The sequence below is a fragment of the Cynara cardunculus genome, assembly GCF_001531365.2.
Source record: "Cynara cardunculus var. scolymus isolate 2C chromosome LG 8, CcrdV1, whole genome shotgun sequence".
NCBI classification, from domain to species: domain Eukaryota; kingdom Viridiplantae; phylum Streptophyta; class Magnoliopsida; order Asterales; family Asteraceae; genus Cynara; species Cynara cardunculus.
The window spans coordinates 21,370,213-21,388,585 of NC_037535.1; the positions used below are offsets into that span (position 1 = coordinate 21,370,213).

General features: G+C 32.3%; 2 protein-coding genes across 3 annotated transcripts; both read left to right on the forward strand.

Moving 5' to 3' along the window:
• The first annotated feature begins 537 nt into the window (after positions 1-537).
• LOC112516673 (trafficking protein particle complex subunit 6B-like) lies at positions 538-4,810 on the forward strand. 2 transcript variants are annotated; one of them, XM_025123859.1, is made up of 4 exons: positions 538-780; positions 2,336-2,453; positions 2,530-2,755; positions 4,525-4,807. In XM_025123859.1, exons 1-4 carry the CDS (start codon positions 629-631, stop codon positions 4,551-4,553), a joined length of 525 nt encoding a protein of 174 aa, XP_024979627.1. In that variant the 5' UTR covers positions 538-628; the 3' UTR covers positions 4,554-4,807. The 2 variants fall into 2 exon arrangements, with proteins under 2 accessions (XP_024979627.1, XP_024979628.1); XM_025123860.1 differs by having other exon boundaries at positions 551-780; positions 2,548-2,755; positions 4,525-4,810.
• A 5,602-nt stretch (positions 4,811-10,412) lies between these two features.
• LOC112517291 (B3 domain-containing protein At3g19184-like) lies at positions 10,413-16,844 on the forward strand. Its single transcript, XM_025124678.1, has 7 exons — positions 10,413-10,550; positions 10,694-10,792; positions 15,427-15,458; positions 15,550-15,715; positions 15,929-16,135; positions 16,347-16,407; positions 16,575-16,844. Exons 1-6 carry the CDS (start codon positions 10,413-10,415, stop codon positions 16,395-16,397), a joined length of 693 nt encoding a protein of 230 aa, XP_024980446.1. The 3' UTR covers positions 16,398-16,407; positions 16,575-16,844.
• The last annotated feature ends 1,529 nt before the right edge of the window (positions 16,845-18,373 follow it).

Consider the following 18,373-nt stretch of genomic DNA (forward strand, 5'->3'; position numbering starts at 1 on the left):
ATATTTATTTAAGAAATATTTTACTCTAAAATATTTAATTTACATGCAATTTAATAAGAAAAAAATTAAAGAAATTGAAATGTTTTTTTTTAAATCATAGCAATGAAAAGTAAAAAAACATTAAAAGTAATTTGAAAGATGTTTTTTTATTTTATTTATGTCATCAAAATAATGTGTCATCTGCATCATCTCATTTAAGCCAAGGCTGCAAAAAAAAAAGTAAGGGGTTAACTTGTATAAAAAGTAACAGGTCACCCAATGTTATTATGAGTAGATTTTTCAAAACATGATATTCAAGAAAAAGGTAATTTAAATGAACATTTTTGTAATAAAAAAATAGAAATATAATACTATAATAAAATAATTTATAAAAGTATGAAATAGATTTCATGTATATAATATAACATATAACATATTTTATGAAGAACAAGGAGGCCCATTGGGCCTAAATGGACATGGTAAAACGATAGAATGATCCATTGGGCCTTTTTAAATTAATGGGCTGGCCTAATATAAGGACTTTGGTTACAGCGACCAACGGCTCGGCACTCGGCAATCGGCAGTAGGCAACGACAACGATCATCGTGAAGTTGCAGAGGGCTTCGTCTAAAACACACACAGATAAAGGATGGTAAGAGAAGTATCCGAAAGCTGTATGGACAGCTTGTTAACGGAGATCGTATCGTCCTATTGCAATCGATTTTACGCCAATAAGCCAGAGCTTGCTGCTCGGAGAATTGAAGCCATTGGCTACCAGGTCGGCCACCAGCTCTCTGAAAGGTATGGAATTCATATAAGACATACGCGCATAAACTAAATTTAAGCTGAATTGATGTTGTTTAATTGAAATGAATTTAGTTAAGATTGTAGATCAATTTGTTTAGTCATGTGTTTGTAGTTGTTGAAGCATAATTGTATCTTGCGATCATAAATTGTTCGGTTATTTCTGCATCTAAGCCAGGTTTCTTCCAATTAAATTACCATGACAGTTATGGAAAAATGAATTATTTAGGATTTTATACTGTTGGATTTTATGGCCTGAATACCAGAGACACGTAATTTTCTATGTTTGGTGTGTATGTTTTTCTACCTTTTTCACGCTTTGCACTAGTCGGGAGTCTACACGGAAACAGCCCTCTATTCTCACATATAACCAAATTGAAGAATTGTAAGGTTAGTTTTTCTTTTGAAGATATGTTCCTGTTTATAAATATCAAGAATTATTCAAGGCTTTTACATATGTGTATTTAAATTATAGACAATCTATTATGGTTTGAACAAGCCCGGAAACAAAAGCTCTATGTACATCCCAAGTCCCAACCCCCCAAACCCTGTTTTCAAGCAGGATATGTGGGTTTGGTTTGGTTTGGTTTCTACCATCTATTATGTTTTGATATTTACATCGATATTATTAGTTATATTTACTATGATTTGTAAGTGTGACTTCCATATTTTGTTACAAAGGCTGGACACCAACTCAAAAAAATAAGCATTTCCTATTCAAGAATCCAAAACTTGTCATCTGTATATGCAGTTCAGATTCAAGGACTGAGTTCCTTTGGCCATGTCTCCTATCTTAGAATTTGGGGAAAAGGGACTTTTTGTGAATGTCTGTTGAAACTAAGCAAGTTATTTAAATCTTTGTTATCTTGCATCTATCTCCACATCATTCATTAATCATTATTTGATTTCTAAAAGTAAAGGCAAAATATACATGCTAGTAGTGAAGTGATGTTACCTTTTTCAGCACGGAATTTGTTGCTTTATCCATTTACTTTGTACAACAGATTGCTCACACATATTTTTCTCTGAAATTCCTTGTTGGGGTCTTAACTGGGCAATGAAATGCAAACTGCTCTAAACAGGATTTTGTTGTTTAATCGGAATTTGATTTATGCGCTTGCCCTGCCTTCTAGCACTACCTAAACTTGACATGCATAGCAAATGTTAGTGGATGTAGGTCCCCTTCCGCTCTCCTATCATTCGTTATGTCATTTTCATTGATTCCATGCCTACATACAGACCAAACACGTTGAAAAATGTTTGTACTTTGTATTTCCTGGACTTAAAGTGTGAGTTACTTGCCTCATTGCCTCCCATTCTTAACATGAGATTATGACCTTTCTTCTTTCATATCTGCCATATCGTATTTGTTAAAAAAAACTGTTGCTGACATCCTATAATGGCCTACGGTAGACACATATAAAAGATGGTTTCACAACAGATTAGTATCTAGCTACTTATTTGTATGTTAGGAATCAAGAGATATCTCCAATATAGTTTTACTTTCTAAACCATTGTGGATGGGAAATTGCTGAGTTATGATTCTGATTAGGTACACAATTGAGCGGCCACGGTTTACTGATCACCTGGAGGCGATCAAGTTTATCTGCAAAGATTTCTGGTCTGAGCTCTTCAAGAAGCAGATAGACAATTTAAAGACTAATCATAGGGTAGGCTTCAGAGCCTAAGTTCTACAACTAGAAGTTATTGTGTCTGATGGATATGGTGGTTATTTTTTTTGGGCAGGGTACATTTGTATTGCAGGATAATAAGTTCCGTTGGCTTTCACGGATGTCAGGGGATCCATCAGAGATTTCTGGTGCTGCTCAAGATCCTTCCACCATGTCTGAAAATAAAGCAGCACAAGCAACCGGCATGCATCTCTATTTCCCCTGTGGAATTATAAGGGGAGCACTTTCTACCTTGGGAATTCCTTGTGCTGTTTCGGCTGATATATCCAACCTTCCGGCATGTAAGTTTTCCAAGTGCCTTCTGATTCAAAAGCTTTAGGACAACTAAACAGAAAATGAAAGCTATAAGGTCAAGTATGTCTGCACTATCTTTAGTTGGGAGAGCTTACTTGCATGAATGTTTGAACTCCCAACATTCTGAGCTTGTATGTAGATTAGTTTGGTTGGAAGTATTGGTTTTTGATAGACAAATGTCCCATGATTTATCGTTAATCTTGGAAACACTCCATCTCAAGAAAATTTGCCGCATTTTGACTTGATACAAATTACTTAGTGACAAGTGACCATTTTGTCGAACATCTAAAAAGGAAGACAACATGAAGGATCTTGTGAACCCAAATCAAGACCATCAATTTATTTGTAATTATTATAATGTGAAATGCGTAATTACAGCAGGGAAAATTTGCAATTTAAAGGACATTCCAAAAGGAAAAAATTGTTGCAAGTTCATGGGACAGAGGGAGTAGTAGTTATTGCCGAGTAAACTCGCCGTCAGCCCTATCTGTTGAACTTAATTTCCCCTTTTACATTGTTATAATTGCTTCCAATGATATCTGTATTTTGTCTAATTCATTTAGAGAAGCCAATAGTCTTGTAGGTGCCTTTGCTTCAGTGGTCAATTAGGTTGCTAGTGTTGAGATTTTGAGTGCTGCATAGATGCCAATAGGAAACTGGGGTTGTGGCATTGTCTCTCCTTCCAGAGGTAGATTATGACTGCTAGATGGCAGTTATGGTTTGTTTGTATTGGTGGTTTTGGCATGAATTGCAAAGTTTGTAATGTTTACTTATGGTTTTTGGCATCACAATATTGGGGATGATTAGTGCATGATGTGGATACTAAGGCTCCAATTTTTTGGTCCTTTAATGTTTCCATTTTGTTCTTCCCATTTGTTTAAGATGTGTGGGAAATGAAAATGTGAGGTAGGTTTACTTACTTGATGGGAGAAAAATAAGGATCTATCCCACAAAATGAAGAGTATATCATGAAGGAAAATGATATAGCTTAAAGAAATGAAATTCAAGCCTTTGTTAGTTTTGATGATGGCATGATAATGTGGTCCTTTCAAACAGTATCTAAATGACCCCTCCTCACAATGAGAATGTATATAACCTTATTCCGGTCTGGAGTGGTAAGAAATGAACTTATAATCATAGAGTCGACTCAAGTTCATAACCCCAGCCCATTACCATTTTGGGTGGAACATATCTAATAATTCTTTGATTCTGGTCAGTAAGAGGGATCTTGAACTAAGAAATAGACTCTAGAAACTAAAAAAAGGGTATCCAAAGCAACCTCAATAATCAGATTCATTGATATTCCTGGTATAATAGATGCTATCACACGCACGATCATACTCGATTCTATGGAATTGTTTGATCCTGTAGGGGGGGTCATCTATAATTTCGCATGAAGGGGTTATTTCTTAGTTTTGTCTAATCAATAGTTGTGCTGCTTTTGCTAACAAAAATCTGTAGAGTAGAGATATAAGAAGATATTATTTTTCAAAATCTTTATCATTGAAGTTCATCTCCAAGAATCTTTGGGCATGTTGTTCCCTCGGGTTTTAGTTCCTTTGGGATTCGTACTTCATATCGACTTCAGGGTGGGCCCCCTTTGGTCCAGGTTTTTAGCCTGTTTACGCATACGTCTTGCAGATATAGGCATATAATGGCTTTTTGACGATTAATTAGCATATACAGTAACGTTGTATGTTTTTGTGTTCTTTCATTTGCATTCTAATGAGATGACTCTTCATAAACCGATATGCAGGTTCATTTGTGGTCCGGATAAAGGTTTAGCAAATCTTACTACAAGAGATTAAAATGGACTGAGAGGTCCGCGACTTTTCAGGTCTCCAAATCAAACTCTATATTCTCCGTCATGATTATGTAAGTAAAAAAGTAATTAAGCCAGCTTAAAAAACTTGCGAAACTATTTATGATTTTTATAGGTTTGAATAAAAATTGATACAGGGAGTTATCAAATAAGTGTGCCATAAATTCCTAAAAACTGCATATATTGTGTAATCTAGAGATGAACCCCATGCTTCTCACTTATTTGCAAAGATGTTCCACCTCCTTGTTAGGAATTTCTAGGTTTGGGTAATATTTTCTAGAGCGTCCGAACGTACCCATCATCATGAAGGAGGTAAATTGCATATCCCGAAGATAAACAGGTGGATGGCATTTGGAGTCAAACCCCAGATCTCTCACCTATTCTGCAAAAATGTCCACCTTCTTACCTGTTAGGCTAGGGACTCGATCACATTTCGGTATCTTTGCATATATTCGTGGTGCATTAATGCTTTATTTATTTTTTTGTCATGTCATGTCATATCTCATCAATAATATATGAATATTTATATAGGAAAAAGTCCAAAACAACCCAATGAATAATCATATTTTGAGTGATTAAGGGGCCGTTTACCAAACTACCCGATAAGTGCTTACCGGTAAAATTTAACACTATTATTTACTTACTGGGTAAGATTTTAATCCATCAAAACGACATTGTATGCAACAATTCACCCGGTAAACATTTACCGTAGTAAGAGTTGTCGCCCTCACTTACTGGGTAAGAATCATGGTCCTTGTCTCGTTTTTACCGGGTAATATTCTTAGTCCTTACCATATTCATCCGGTGAGGTAATGTTACTTGGTAAGCGCTTACCCGAGTAAGTGTTTGGTAAACAGCCCCTAAGTCACTACGCTATTTTTTTAAACAAATAAATCCTTAAGCTTTATGAAATCGAACAAATAAATTCTTATACTTACTAAAACTGAGAAAAACACAACGAACTTTCATATTTTGAGCGATTAGGTCTCTGAATATTTTTCTCAATGAATAAATCTTTACGCTTATAAACGAAAAAAGTTATCCTTTCTTTTTCCATGAATTAGCAAATCAGTAGAAAAGTACAACAGACCAATAAAACGAAACAATACACCATTTTTATTAACCCTTATTTATTTTTCAGATTTAAATAACAATCACTTAGAGTTTGTTATGGCTTTGTGATTGTCATTTGAATTTGAAAATAGAAAATTATTAAATTATCTTATGTTTTCCATTTGAATCTAAAAATTAAATAATGAAAAAATTGTATTTAATTATTTTTTATTGGATTATTGTACTTTGTTACCGATTTAGATACACAAATTGAGAAATAATATATTGCTTTCCTTTTATAATTGCAATGATTTATTCATTCAAGAAAATGTTCAGAGACCTAGTCGTTCAAAATATAAAAGTTCGTTGAATTTTTCTTGGTTTTAATAAGTTTAGGGATTTATTTGTTTGATTTCAGAAGATTTAAGTATTTATTTATTTAAAAAAATAGTTTATGTACTTGATCATTCAAAATATGATGGTTCGTTGGGTTTTTAGACTTTTCCCTATTTAAATATGACTTGAAAGGTACTCGCGCAATGCAGCGAGATACATCTTGACTTTAATATTTCATTTTATTCTTTATCTTAGTCGATGTTATAATATTGTCTTTATGTGATTTTGGAAAACGATAATGTTTTTATTTTTCAATAAAATATAAATTTGAAAATATCATAAAAATTTGACAAAAATATATCAATATTAGTATCAGATTAACTATTTAAAATTCCTCATTTTTTTATAATTTTTCAATTCAATTTTTTTATTGTAATTTAATTTAGGTTCAATAACGAATTAATCTATATTTGGTTTAATAATATAATTTTCTTATAACAATAATAATTAATTATTTTGTTAGAACTCGATAATTATCCTAATTATATTTTAGATTTTTTATATTTTAAAATGAGATGTTTATCCTATATTTGATTATGTTTATCYGYAGTTAGTTACATGAATTCAAACATGAATCTTTAATAAGTTGTACTTATGTATAGTTACTTATAATCTTGAATTTTAAGTAATATGCATAAAAAATATTTTTTTAAGAGTTTCTGTCAAATGCTTTATAGTATAGTATGGATTAAGACGGATAATTTTGCAAGCCAACCAAAATCATGTTTGTTTCACAAGCAATATATTTAGCAAGTCAAAAAATATCACTTGTGAGTCTTTGACTATTTTGGTCTAAATGAAAAAAATTGTTAAAGAGCATAGTTCTAAATAACTCGTTATGACGTCAAGGTTTGGGTTCGTCATCACGTTAACCCCTATGTCTCCACTCTAACGTTTGGTTTGCATTATAATGCATGTGGCGCATTACAACGCATTATTTTGTAAGGTGTGCGGTTATTTTTAATAAATAAGTTGAGGGATAAATGATAATTATGTATGAGACCTAAAACTTAAATAAACATAAGAAGAAAATCTAAAAATTAAAACCTTAAATAGAGGAATGCTTAGGGGCCGTTTACCTAAACACTTACCCGGTAAGCACTTACCGGTAAAAAATTCAACACTATCACTTACTTACCTGGTAACATTGTATTCACTAAAATGCATCGTGTGCAACAATTATCCTGGTAAAGAGTCATCCTCCTCACTTATCGGGTAAGACTCTCGATTATTGTCTTTGCTCTTACCGGGTAAGATTCTTAGTCTTTGTCATATTCATACGGTAAAGTAAAGTGACTTGGTAAGCGCTTAGCCGGGTAAGCGTTTGGTAAACAGCACCTTACTCTCATTCTCGTATTCGAAGAGTTGAACACGAATTCTTTGAAAATTGAATATAAGTAGTGGGTAAAGGATGAATAAAAATTCCCTTGTGGCTACGGAGATTCAAATGCGGTGACTCTGGGCTATCTGCAAAACAGGTGGTCGCCCCGGGATTAGTCGGCTCGCATAGCGGGTTAGATATCCAAGTTAATAAAAAAAAAAATCAAGAGATTTAGTCCCGATTTTACACTCTCGATATCATTTTTTATAAGCTCTATATATTTGATATCAATTTTTTTTCCTTATTACTTTATGTGAGTTTAACTTTTTCATATTACTTTTAATCTTACAAAATAAAAATAATAAATAATAAATAAAATAATTGTAATGCATAACCCTTTAAAGTTATCATATAAAATTTCACAACTTTTTGAACTTCGTAAAATAACTAATAATTGACCCATAAATACATTAAAATACAATATAATATTCGAACTGTACTGATACTATAAAACAGTTCATCGTCTTAAAAAAAAAGGTTTAATGGTGGGGACCTCATGGCCCCGTGGTCCACATTTTGTGAACCCTACTTGCCATATCTCATAAGCAAGCATCGGAAAAGACAACATGTCCTCCCCTGTAATCGAACCTGGGTGGACACGCCCAAGGCAAGGTATTTACGGAAGGAGGTGGCCACTAGGACAAGGCCTAATGGTTAGCTCATCATCTTATGAAACAACTTACCAGGGGTATCAACTTTGTAAAAAGACGAATCAACCAAAACCGAAAGACAAATGAACGGCAGAGCGGAAGAAGTTGAAAACCATCGTTGTTGATCGATAATGTCTTCTCATTTCAATATTTTTATCATAATACGTATCGTGACACTTATGTTTATACAATTAAACGCAAACTTGATTGATGCAATATTTTTTAGCGGTTACTTATCCATCGCTAATATTTACTTTTGTAGATTTGAAATTATTATATAACCATTATTAAAAACTAGAATGGTATTCGCACAATGCAGCAAGATACATATTGATTTTACTGTTTCATTTTATTTTTTTGCAATCGATGTTATAATACGGTTTTATGTGGTTTTGAGAAAGTGATGATGTTTTTTTATTTTTTAACAAAATATAAATATGAAGATATTATAAAATATTTAAAAAAGTACCAAACTAACTATTTAATTTTTTTTTTTTTGTGTATTAATGCATTTTTAAAATTTTTGGTTTAATAATATAATTTTCTTATAAAGATAATAATTAATTATTTTGTTAAAACTCGATAATTATCTTAATTATATTTTAGATTTTTTATATTTTAAAATGAGATGTTTATACTATATTTGATTATGTTTATCCGCAGTTAGTTATACGAATTCAAACATCGAGCTTTAATAAGTTGTATTTATGCATAATTTACTTGTAATCTTAAATTTTAAGTAATATGCATTAATATACAATACTTCTTGCATAAAAAATGATTTTTAAGAGTTTTTTATCAAATGCTTTATAATATAGTATAGATACGTTAAACTGGTCAGTCCAATCTGCATCGACCACAACTGATATTTAATAGGTTGGATTAGGTTATAAATTTAAACAATAGTAATTGAATAAGTTATGATTTTCAAATCAAAGCAGTTGGATCCCACTGTTCGAATGAACTCAAGCCGTTCGATCCAAGCAATGTGGACCCTAATTTATAGAGGTGTACGGTCCTGCCTTGTTTCACCAATACCCTTAACCAACAAATTATAATTGGTATGCAAAAATCTATATCATGTACCAACCGATTAAATTTGGTATCGATTTTTTTTCCAGTTGGTACCGATTTATACAATTTCAAGTTACATATACAGAGAAAAAAACAAATATAAAATACCCAAATGCTCAAACTAGAAAGTTAATCTAACGAGGTTTAATATTCAAATCGTATCGGATGCAACAATTTGCTGGGTAAGCACTTACATGGGTAGGAGTCGTCATCTTCACTTACCGGGTACGACTCTACATCATTTTCATTACTCTTACCCGGTAAGATTCTTGACTCTTGTCATGTTCATCCGACGATTAGTTGAAATTTCAAAACTTAAAGTAAGAATATTATTAATTAATTAATATGATTAAATAATTAAATAAGTCAGTATCACAATATTAATGTAATAAATAATATTGAATATCATGTATTAATCAAGTTTGAGATATTAGATACGGTATTATCAACCAATTACAATTGATAATGATATTAAAGGTTAATACTAAGGGTGCTCACGGGTTGAAAACATTTGAATAGTCCAACCCAATGCTTGCGGTTTGAAAAATAACTCAACTCAACCCAAACCAAAGTGCAACCCAACACGTACGGGTTGGTCGGGTTATACTTTGGTATATTAAAATATTCTTCTAACTTTATAAAAGTTATTTCACTACTCATAATTTTTTTTTTCATCATCAACCATTTGATACAACTTATCTATACTTCTTACATATATCATATTCAATTAATTTTCTCAATCTACATATATATGTTCACAATTACTAAACATATATACGAATGCGTTGTATAGAAATGTGGATAAATTGAAAATATGTTTATATGAAGAACATACATGATAGTATAATTGTCTAATGTATATATTAATATAAATTCAACAATCATATTAAATCCAAGAAATAAAAAAATATCGGGTTAATCGGTTTGGTTGAGTTCAAATAATAGTAACTCAATATCAACACAATACCTACATTTTAACAATTTTAACTCGATTAGACATCGGGTTATATTGGATTGAATCATTTCATATTGTGTTGGGTTGAATTGATCGGGTTGGTCGGATTTTTGTTCGCCCTAATTTATACATATATGCTGATTTTTGAACACGTGCAAAATTGCTAATTTTAGAAACATCAAGAAATCAATTTGAAAATTCAAATCTATAAGAATGGCGCCCACGGGACAAAAAGTAATGGTTCCTCATTTTCTTCTTGTTTCTTCTACCGCTCGGCCATCTGTGTCGTGAATCCAGTTTCAGGTTCACTAAAATGGTGGCTTCCAAGAAGGTAAACTATGAAGAATCTCGGATGAAAAGGTTGGAAGAAAACAAGAAAAGAATGGAAGAATTGAAACTCACTGCTCTAGCTCAATCTCTTCGAACCACCTTAAGCCCAAAGCCCTCTCCTGTACGTTCCTCTTTTTATATAATCACACTCTCTTTCGATCACAAATTAAAGCATTTACAAAGAAATTGAGAGTCTAATTTGGGAACGATAGAAAAACGAAATTTGAAGAGTAATTAGGGCTTTTGTGTGTTTGGTAATGGCAGATGAAGAAGGTGAAGCGGACACCTAGACAGCCGCTGGACCTGTCTGCCGTGAGGAGGTCCAATCGTGTCGCCGACAAGCCACCAGCAAGTTACAAAGAAGTACTAATTTCTCACCATCTCTTTTTATTTTGCTTGATTACTTGATTGTGTTTTTTTTCTCACCATCTCTGTCTATTTTGCTTGATTGCTTGATTACTTGATCATTATTTTCGAATATCGTGTCTATTGATTCTAACAATTTTTTGATTCTGGGACTTTGAATCCAATGAGCGCTTGCTGTCAGTATTTATATAACAAATATTGCACAAGGTTAACTGATGGAAAGCTTTAAATGCATAATCGATTGACCTGTAACAATCAAGCAATCAAGTTAATAGGATGTATAAAACTGAAAAGGAAACATACCATCTTCCATGATTATAAGTAGAGAATCTTGGGTTGATATTGGAGATGCATAGAGTTATGATTGCATTGAAAACCTAATCATTGGATAACCATAAAATGGTCATCATATTTGCATGGATACAAATTGGTTATCATCAATTTAGTAAATACATTACGGTTATAATACATTATTAGACAATAATAGCACATAATATATACATATATATATTAAAAGTACATTCGTGACCTTATTGAACAATCTCCCTTTGGGTCAGATATGTAACTGAATGAATGTATACATCGCTGTGAGTGCTCTTAGGGGTTGTTCGGTAGATGCTAAATAGTTTGGTGCATAATTATTAAATGGTAAGAACTTGACACAATGAAGAGACTTTGTATGATTTAGTATAAGATGAACACCAACTATGTGGTAAGCATTCTGGATGAACTGTCTGAATGATAGAAAATCACCATTTTAACCCCTTGTAAGATTTAGTGTTGAATGAAATGGGTTGTTTGATAAATGTTGTGAATAAATGAATTAACTTGCAAATATAAATTACAAAAAAAACAAAACAAAAGAACATTAAATAATCGGAACATTTGTATTAAAATAATACAATATTAATCAAAACATACCATACCATATTGAAACATACCCAACATTAATCAAAACATATCATATTAATTCAAAAGACCTTAGCAATTATTGCATTCACGAAACTCATTTTAAAAACAAGCACAAGTGCAAAATCTGTGGGCTGCTGTTTTTAACGATTAGTTTAGAGGTGTGGATGCTACTTTGCAGAATCTGCTACAGTTGGGGTAGCAGCTTCTGTATGCATTGATGTCTCAATTGATTTCCCTTTTGTTCATCAATGCAATGCATTTTCTCCCTGTTTTTTGGCATGTTTGAGATCCACATTTAAAAAACTTGTCAACTATGCTTCTGTGTGCATGCAAATCCAACACCTGTGCCCATTCCCTTCTCATTCTTGTTCCCATATCCCTTCCTTCAACTATGCTTTTGTGTCCTTGTAAATTCGTCTCCTTGCTTCATCAATGCTTAGCAACTCCATAACGGCATGCGTGTAGGTGTTTCAAGTTATCTTTAACGCATCTAGTCCCTTGGTGTTTAGATATCTAAGTTTCATCATCCCCGTTCTCTGTTTGTCTCTCATTTGCATCCACACATTCGAGTGTATGTCCTTTAATAGCTGCAAAACAATCTATTTGTCTCAATTTAGCATGTAAGTCCATTTATACTTAAATCATCACCAACGATTAACAAACTAGTCTTACCCCAAAATTCTGTTCCTTTCTTGGTTGACGACATTAATGAATGAATCTTTTCCTCTTTCAGGAAAAAAAACTACTCGTTACACATTTGAACACTTCTAAGCCAAAAAATCACATTGAAGATCAATAGTATGGATGAAATATAACCACTAAAGCCCATTATAGTTCGTATCCTGAACTATAAACACCTACAAATGTTGCAGTATGACTTGTGAAACAAAAGATAGTGTGTTGATTATAGGACTTTTGAAGTTTGTGTATTGTGCTATGACCACAAAAAAGGGTCCCTTTTTTGGTATACTTATAGTTATTATCTTCATTTTGAATCCAGTGATTGAGCATACCGCAAACAAATTGAAAATTTACCAAAAGACAATGTCAAGCAGCCTTATCAAGAACTTAAATATGACGGAACCACATCATACAATCAAAGAAACTAGATGATTTTTTAGATACAACCAAAGCTCTCAAGATCAGAATGACCGATCTTCCTAGAAACAATAATAAAGTTAAATATGAACTTTGATAAAAGCGGAAGAACTATTTCTTTGTTTACCTATGGCAATAAGATGAAACACAAATAATTCCATAGCCAATTGATGATGACATGTATAAGATCTTCCAATGACTCTCAATGAATAGAATTAACTCTATTCCTCACCCTGCTTCTGACCCCTGACAAAGGCTTCCATCCTCCTGTCCTCCACCCCTGATTCAGATGTGAACTCTGAATGGCACCATTTAGAACCTAACATCAACCCCTTAACCTTGCTATTATAATTAAGACATTCTTAATAATCTTGTCCATCAATCATATTTGTATAGGATCAAACAGTTTTTTTTTATATAATTGTAACTAAACTCATCAATGGTCACACATACCGATATAATAAAATGACAACAGATTATACATGTCATGCAATCATAACATGTCGATTACCAAATGGTTCATCGTCAATCTTTAGTGAGATCAAAAGTGTAAGAAAAAATGGAAATTTTGAACATTTTGTTCAATACATAAACATAGCATAATTGTTTTTTAAACAATACATACACCTCTCAAAATACAAACTCACTGAATCATACTATCCTCAAAAGGTGAAAGACCTTCGATAGCAATCCCATAGTGAGCAGATTTGAAATCATGAAGTTTGTTCTAATGTGCCATGTGGAAATCTAACATTTTGTACTCTTTTCTTAACAACTAGAAACTTGATGTCAATATGTTTTTGACTTAATAGAGCTTCTGTTTGTATTGGAATAATCACTTTTGACTTATTATTACAATATAAATTAAGTGGTCTCATACACAATGTGCAACCATGTGACTCAATTTTGTTGCCATATTTCATGATTAGATGCCTCATAATATGTTCCAAATTATGTTTCCATGGTAGATGTAGTCACAAGAATTGTTCAGATTAATATTCATGTTTGGCTGATTGGTTCTTCCTAATCTATTCACATCTTTTCATATTTTCTATATGCTAAATCTGCAATCTCTTATGCTCAATTGCTCACTTATAGAACGGTGATCCGTGATCCTATTTATAGCGAGAGGTATAAGAGTTGACCACATTGTGAGAACTAGCTTTGAATATCCATCAATTGGTTATCGTATTTGTATATACCTAAACTGGTTTGTCATCAATTAATACCTTATAGAGAATAATAGCACATACATAGATTTGGGATCATGTGAGGTTAGGCTGTTTTCGTGTTACTTGTGAGATAACATAAATAAGATTGAACCTTTATAGCAAAGCATTGTGAAGGTTCAGTGTTTTTTCATATCTTCACAATATTTTACTATGAAGTTTCAGTGTTATTTTGTGGTCACGAAAACAAGTTTGGTCTCACGTGAATCCAACCCTAAAAAATCAGCTACGTTAAAAAAGCAGCCCAAGGTTACGAAACTCTTTTCATCATATGATTATCATGCATTAACTTAAAACATGAATTCTATTGGATCTTATTGACAAATGAACATGATCAGTCATAAATGTGTCTGTGATATATATATATATATATATATATATTTGTATCCTTATGAATCGGATAATACTATGTTATTCTTAATACTTATATTTACTTTGTTCATTGGATTCTTAGAAATTCCTTTCAACAATTAGATAGATTGGTATGAATTTTGTAAAGATGCAATTTTTTCAGTAAGTATAGCCTCTTTCGGCTTTATAGCATTTTTTTAATATAAACCTTTTTGTTCATTTATTCAAAATTTGGACTTAATTAATGCATTTGTTAAAATGGGTCCTAAGAGAATTTTTTCCATCAATTATTGGTCTGTCAAAAAATGAGCGAATTTGGCCAATTTTCACATCCCCACAGTTAAGAATGTTCCATAAAAGGCATCTATATAACCGTGATTATACGACCAATCATATATACCATTTTTTACTATGTAAAAATTCTCCTAGGACCCATTTTAACAATGTATTAATTAAGTCCAAATTTTGAAAATATGAATAAGCAGGTTTATATAAATATCCTATAAATATTCCGAAAGAGGCTACACTGATTGAAAAAACTGCATCTTTACAAAATTCATACCAATCCATTGAATTGTTTGAATTTTAGTGTGAAAGATTTATAGACGGGGTCGATTGGAAGGAATTTCTAAGAACCCAACGAACAAAGTAAATATAATCAATATAAGTAATTGAAATAACATAGTATTATCCGATTCATAAGGATACGAATATATATCAAAAAAACATTTGTGGCTGATCATGTTCATTTGTTAATAAAATCCACCTAGATTCATGTTTTAAGTTAATACATGATAACCGTATGATGGAAGGAGTTTCGTAAACCTCGGGCTCATTTTTTTAACGTAGCTGCTGTTTAAACTTAGATGAGCATATTCTACAACATTGAACAGTTGAAAATGGTAATCAAAATGTTACAGCCAAACCAAGATATACAAATGTTGAAGCTATAATCAAGTTAACATCTCGGAACCAAAATATACCATTGTTCTTGTAATATTTGATAATTGATCAACTCTAAATCCTGAAATGCTATGACAGGTCCCCATCGAACCTTTGGGAAGGCGTAGGAGGTAAACTTTTTGACTGTATAGCCGTATAAAATTTGAATAACCTTATAATTTGATTCATTTTCACGATGATTTGTGTTATGTGTTTTCTCAGTTACGGTAAAAGTGCAAGGGATTTATCAAATCGAGTATATGCCTCTCATGAAGATAGAGAGTACACTTCAGGGAGAGCAGAAGAACTACACTCCACCTTGGAAGCTGATTTCCCAAGCTTTGTAAAGCCAATGCTTCAATCCCATGTTTCAGGTGGATTTTGGCTGGTGAGTTCAAAATGGATTACACCCAATATGGCTATGATCATAGGATACTATGACTAACAAAAATTCTTTAGAATGCCAAAATAGTGCCTCAATTTTGCCTTTTAACATCCTCTCTACCCTTTTGGATAGAGGTAAGGTCTGTGTACATCCTACCCCTATCTGTTGCGGGATATACCGAGTTTGTTTGATTTATGTTGTTATGATTTGTGTTAGGGTCTTCCTGTCCATTTCTGCAAGAGCCACCTTCCCAAACGTGACGAAATAATGACCCTAGTTGATGAGGATGGCGATGAATGGCAAACAAAGTACCTCCCTAGGAAAACAGGACTTAGTGGCGGATGGAAAGGGTTTGCTGAAGATCATAAGCTAGTCGATGGCGATGCACTAGTTTTCCAACTTATCAAACTAACTGTTTTCAAGGTTGTATTATAATCTTTATTCCCAGTAGCCGCGGGTCTTCACAGAAACAACCTCTCTACTCTTTGGGGCTAGAGGTCAGGTTTGCGTACATCTCACCCTCCTAGACCCTACTTTCAAGTGAGATTTAATGGGTCCGTTTAGTTTGGTTGACCCGTGTAGACCAGAAGGTTGACACTTTACTGATCCATTCTGATTTCTGCATTTAATCAAGGTTTACATTATTAGAGTGAATCAAGCTGAAGATGGTGATGAGTCTCGATAAGCCACAACAGGTGAATTCACAAATCTACAATCAAAATCATCGAAACATAACTTCTAAACCTTGTTCTAGATTCAAAATGATCGTAATGAACATCAGGATCTTATGATTTTATGACCAACTGTTGTGTTTTTTAAAAGAATCTCTGACCATTGTTCTTTTGCATGATTGTATTTGCAGCTAGATAATAGCATGATTTTGCTGATCAGGTACACGCTACCGATGCCTACTAGCGTAGGCATTTTCATTTTAACGAGTTTTTTGGCCATTCTATTAGCTTACAAGTAATCATGGAACCAAATGTGTCATACTGAACGAATCGGCAAGCACTTATATCGTGCAGGAGTCGTAGAAATCGATAGATATACGTCTCGTTGTGGCGCCTGGATACGAATCATTTTCGTGATGATTTGTTTGTCTTTGATCCAGAAATTGTATCACTAACACTAAAAGGAGTTGTTTTAGAAAAGTAGTATGAAATTATGCCCAGATATTCTTACTGTTCTTGCTTATGACATGGAGTCTAGTATCGGTTAGAACTGAACTGTTTTTCTCCTATTTATGTTGGAACCTTCGTTTTCTCTGGAAGAGTTCTTTTGGAGAGTAGCCTAACACGGGTTCCACATATTTTCATAGGGCATCAGAGTTCAGGTTTACCACTTTAGGCAATCTGTATTCGTCTAGTCCCTTCTGTCTTAACTCTCATTCTCATCGGAACCCAACCCTCTTGCACTATACCTATTTTTACAACTAGAAGGGTACCCTCGCACAATGTAGCGAGATACATCTTGATTTTTATATTTCATTTTATTTTTTATCTCAGTCTATGTTATATTATTGTCTTGTATGAATTTGAAAAAAACGATGATTGTTTTTATTTTTGAATAAAATGTAAATTTGAAGATATCATAAAAGTTTGATAAAAATATATCGATATTAGTATCAAATTAACTATTTAAAATTCTCATTTTTTGTGTAATTTTTTAATTCAATTTTTTTTATTATAATTTAATTTAGGTTCAAAAACGAAGTGATTTATATTTGGTTTAATAATATAATTTTCGTATAAAGATAATTATTTTGTTAGAACTTGATAATTATCTTAATTATATTTTAAAATGAGAAGTTTATCCTCTATTTGATTATGTTTATCTGCAATTAGTTATACGAATTTAAACATGGAGCTTTAATAAACTGTATTTGTGCATAATTTACTTGTAATATTGAATTTTAAGATGCATTACTTCATGTATAAAAAATGGTTTTTAAGAGTTTTTGTCAAATACTTTATAATATAGTATAGATAAATAATTTCTAATGAATGTAATATTTTAGTGTAATGAATAGTAAAACACCAAAAATTGTGTGACACTATCCACCGACATATAAGATAAAAATACATAATGATTATCAAAATAAAACAATACATAATCGTAGTTGTGGCAAGATAGACACGTTTACGAAAAGATGTACTATATGATATAACAACTACATGTATTATTTTACATAATATTATAATCCATGATGAACACGATCTCGATGCACCTATTGAAGCTGTGAGAAATGTGTCACTGATAGAGGTAGAAAAGATTATCGATGATAACGATCGATTCCTTGCTCGATATAGACAAATCAAGGATAAAAAAAAAACTCATCTTTTAAGGGCCGTTTGATATGCGAATTGATATTATATTTCATTCTTATCCCGTTCCACAAGCATGATATTTAGAAATCCTACGAGAGTAGTTGGTATCTCGTATGATTTCATAAGATTTGTTCGTAATAACGTTTTATAATACGTTAACACTTGTTTTTGTAATAATTAATTAATAAAAGTTTAATTTAATTATTTTTATAAATTATTTTTATAAATTATCTATAAAAAATGAAATTCAATTGTATTGTAAATCCTATAAGACCAAACATGCCAAATATTCCAAATCCTCCCAATTTAAATTTATTCCATGAAATCCAAAGAT

Bases quoted from the DNA above. Each gene is read 5' to 3' on its own strand.
- LOC112516673 (XM_025123859.1), top strand. From the start codon at position 629: ATGGTAAGAGAAGTATCCGAAAGCTGTATGGACAGCTTGTTAACGGAG. The intron at 781-2,335 runs GTATGGAATTCA...GATTCTGATTAG, and splicing joins GGCCACCAGCTCTCTGAAAG to GTACACAATTGAGCGGCCAC. The intron at 2,454-2,529 runs GTAGGCTTCAGA...TTTTTTGGGCAG, and splicing joins ATTTAAAGACTAATCATAGG to GGTACATTTGTATTGCAGGA.
- LOC112517291 (XM_025124678.1), top strand. From the start codon at position 10,413: ATGGTGGCTTCCAAGAAGGTAAACTATGAAGAATCTCGGATGAAAAGG. The intron at 10,793-15,426 runs GTACTAATTTCT...ATGCTATGACAG, and splicing joins CACCAGCAAGTTACAAAGAA to GTCCCCATCGAACCTTTGGG. The intron at 15,459-15,549 runs GTAAACTTTTTG...GTGTTTTCTCAG, and splicing joins CCTTTGGGAAGGCGTAGGAG to TTACGGTAAAAGTGCAAGGG.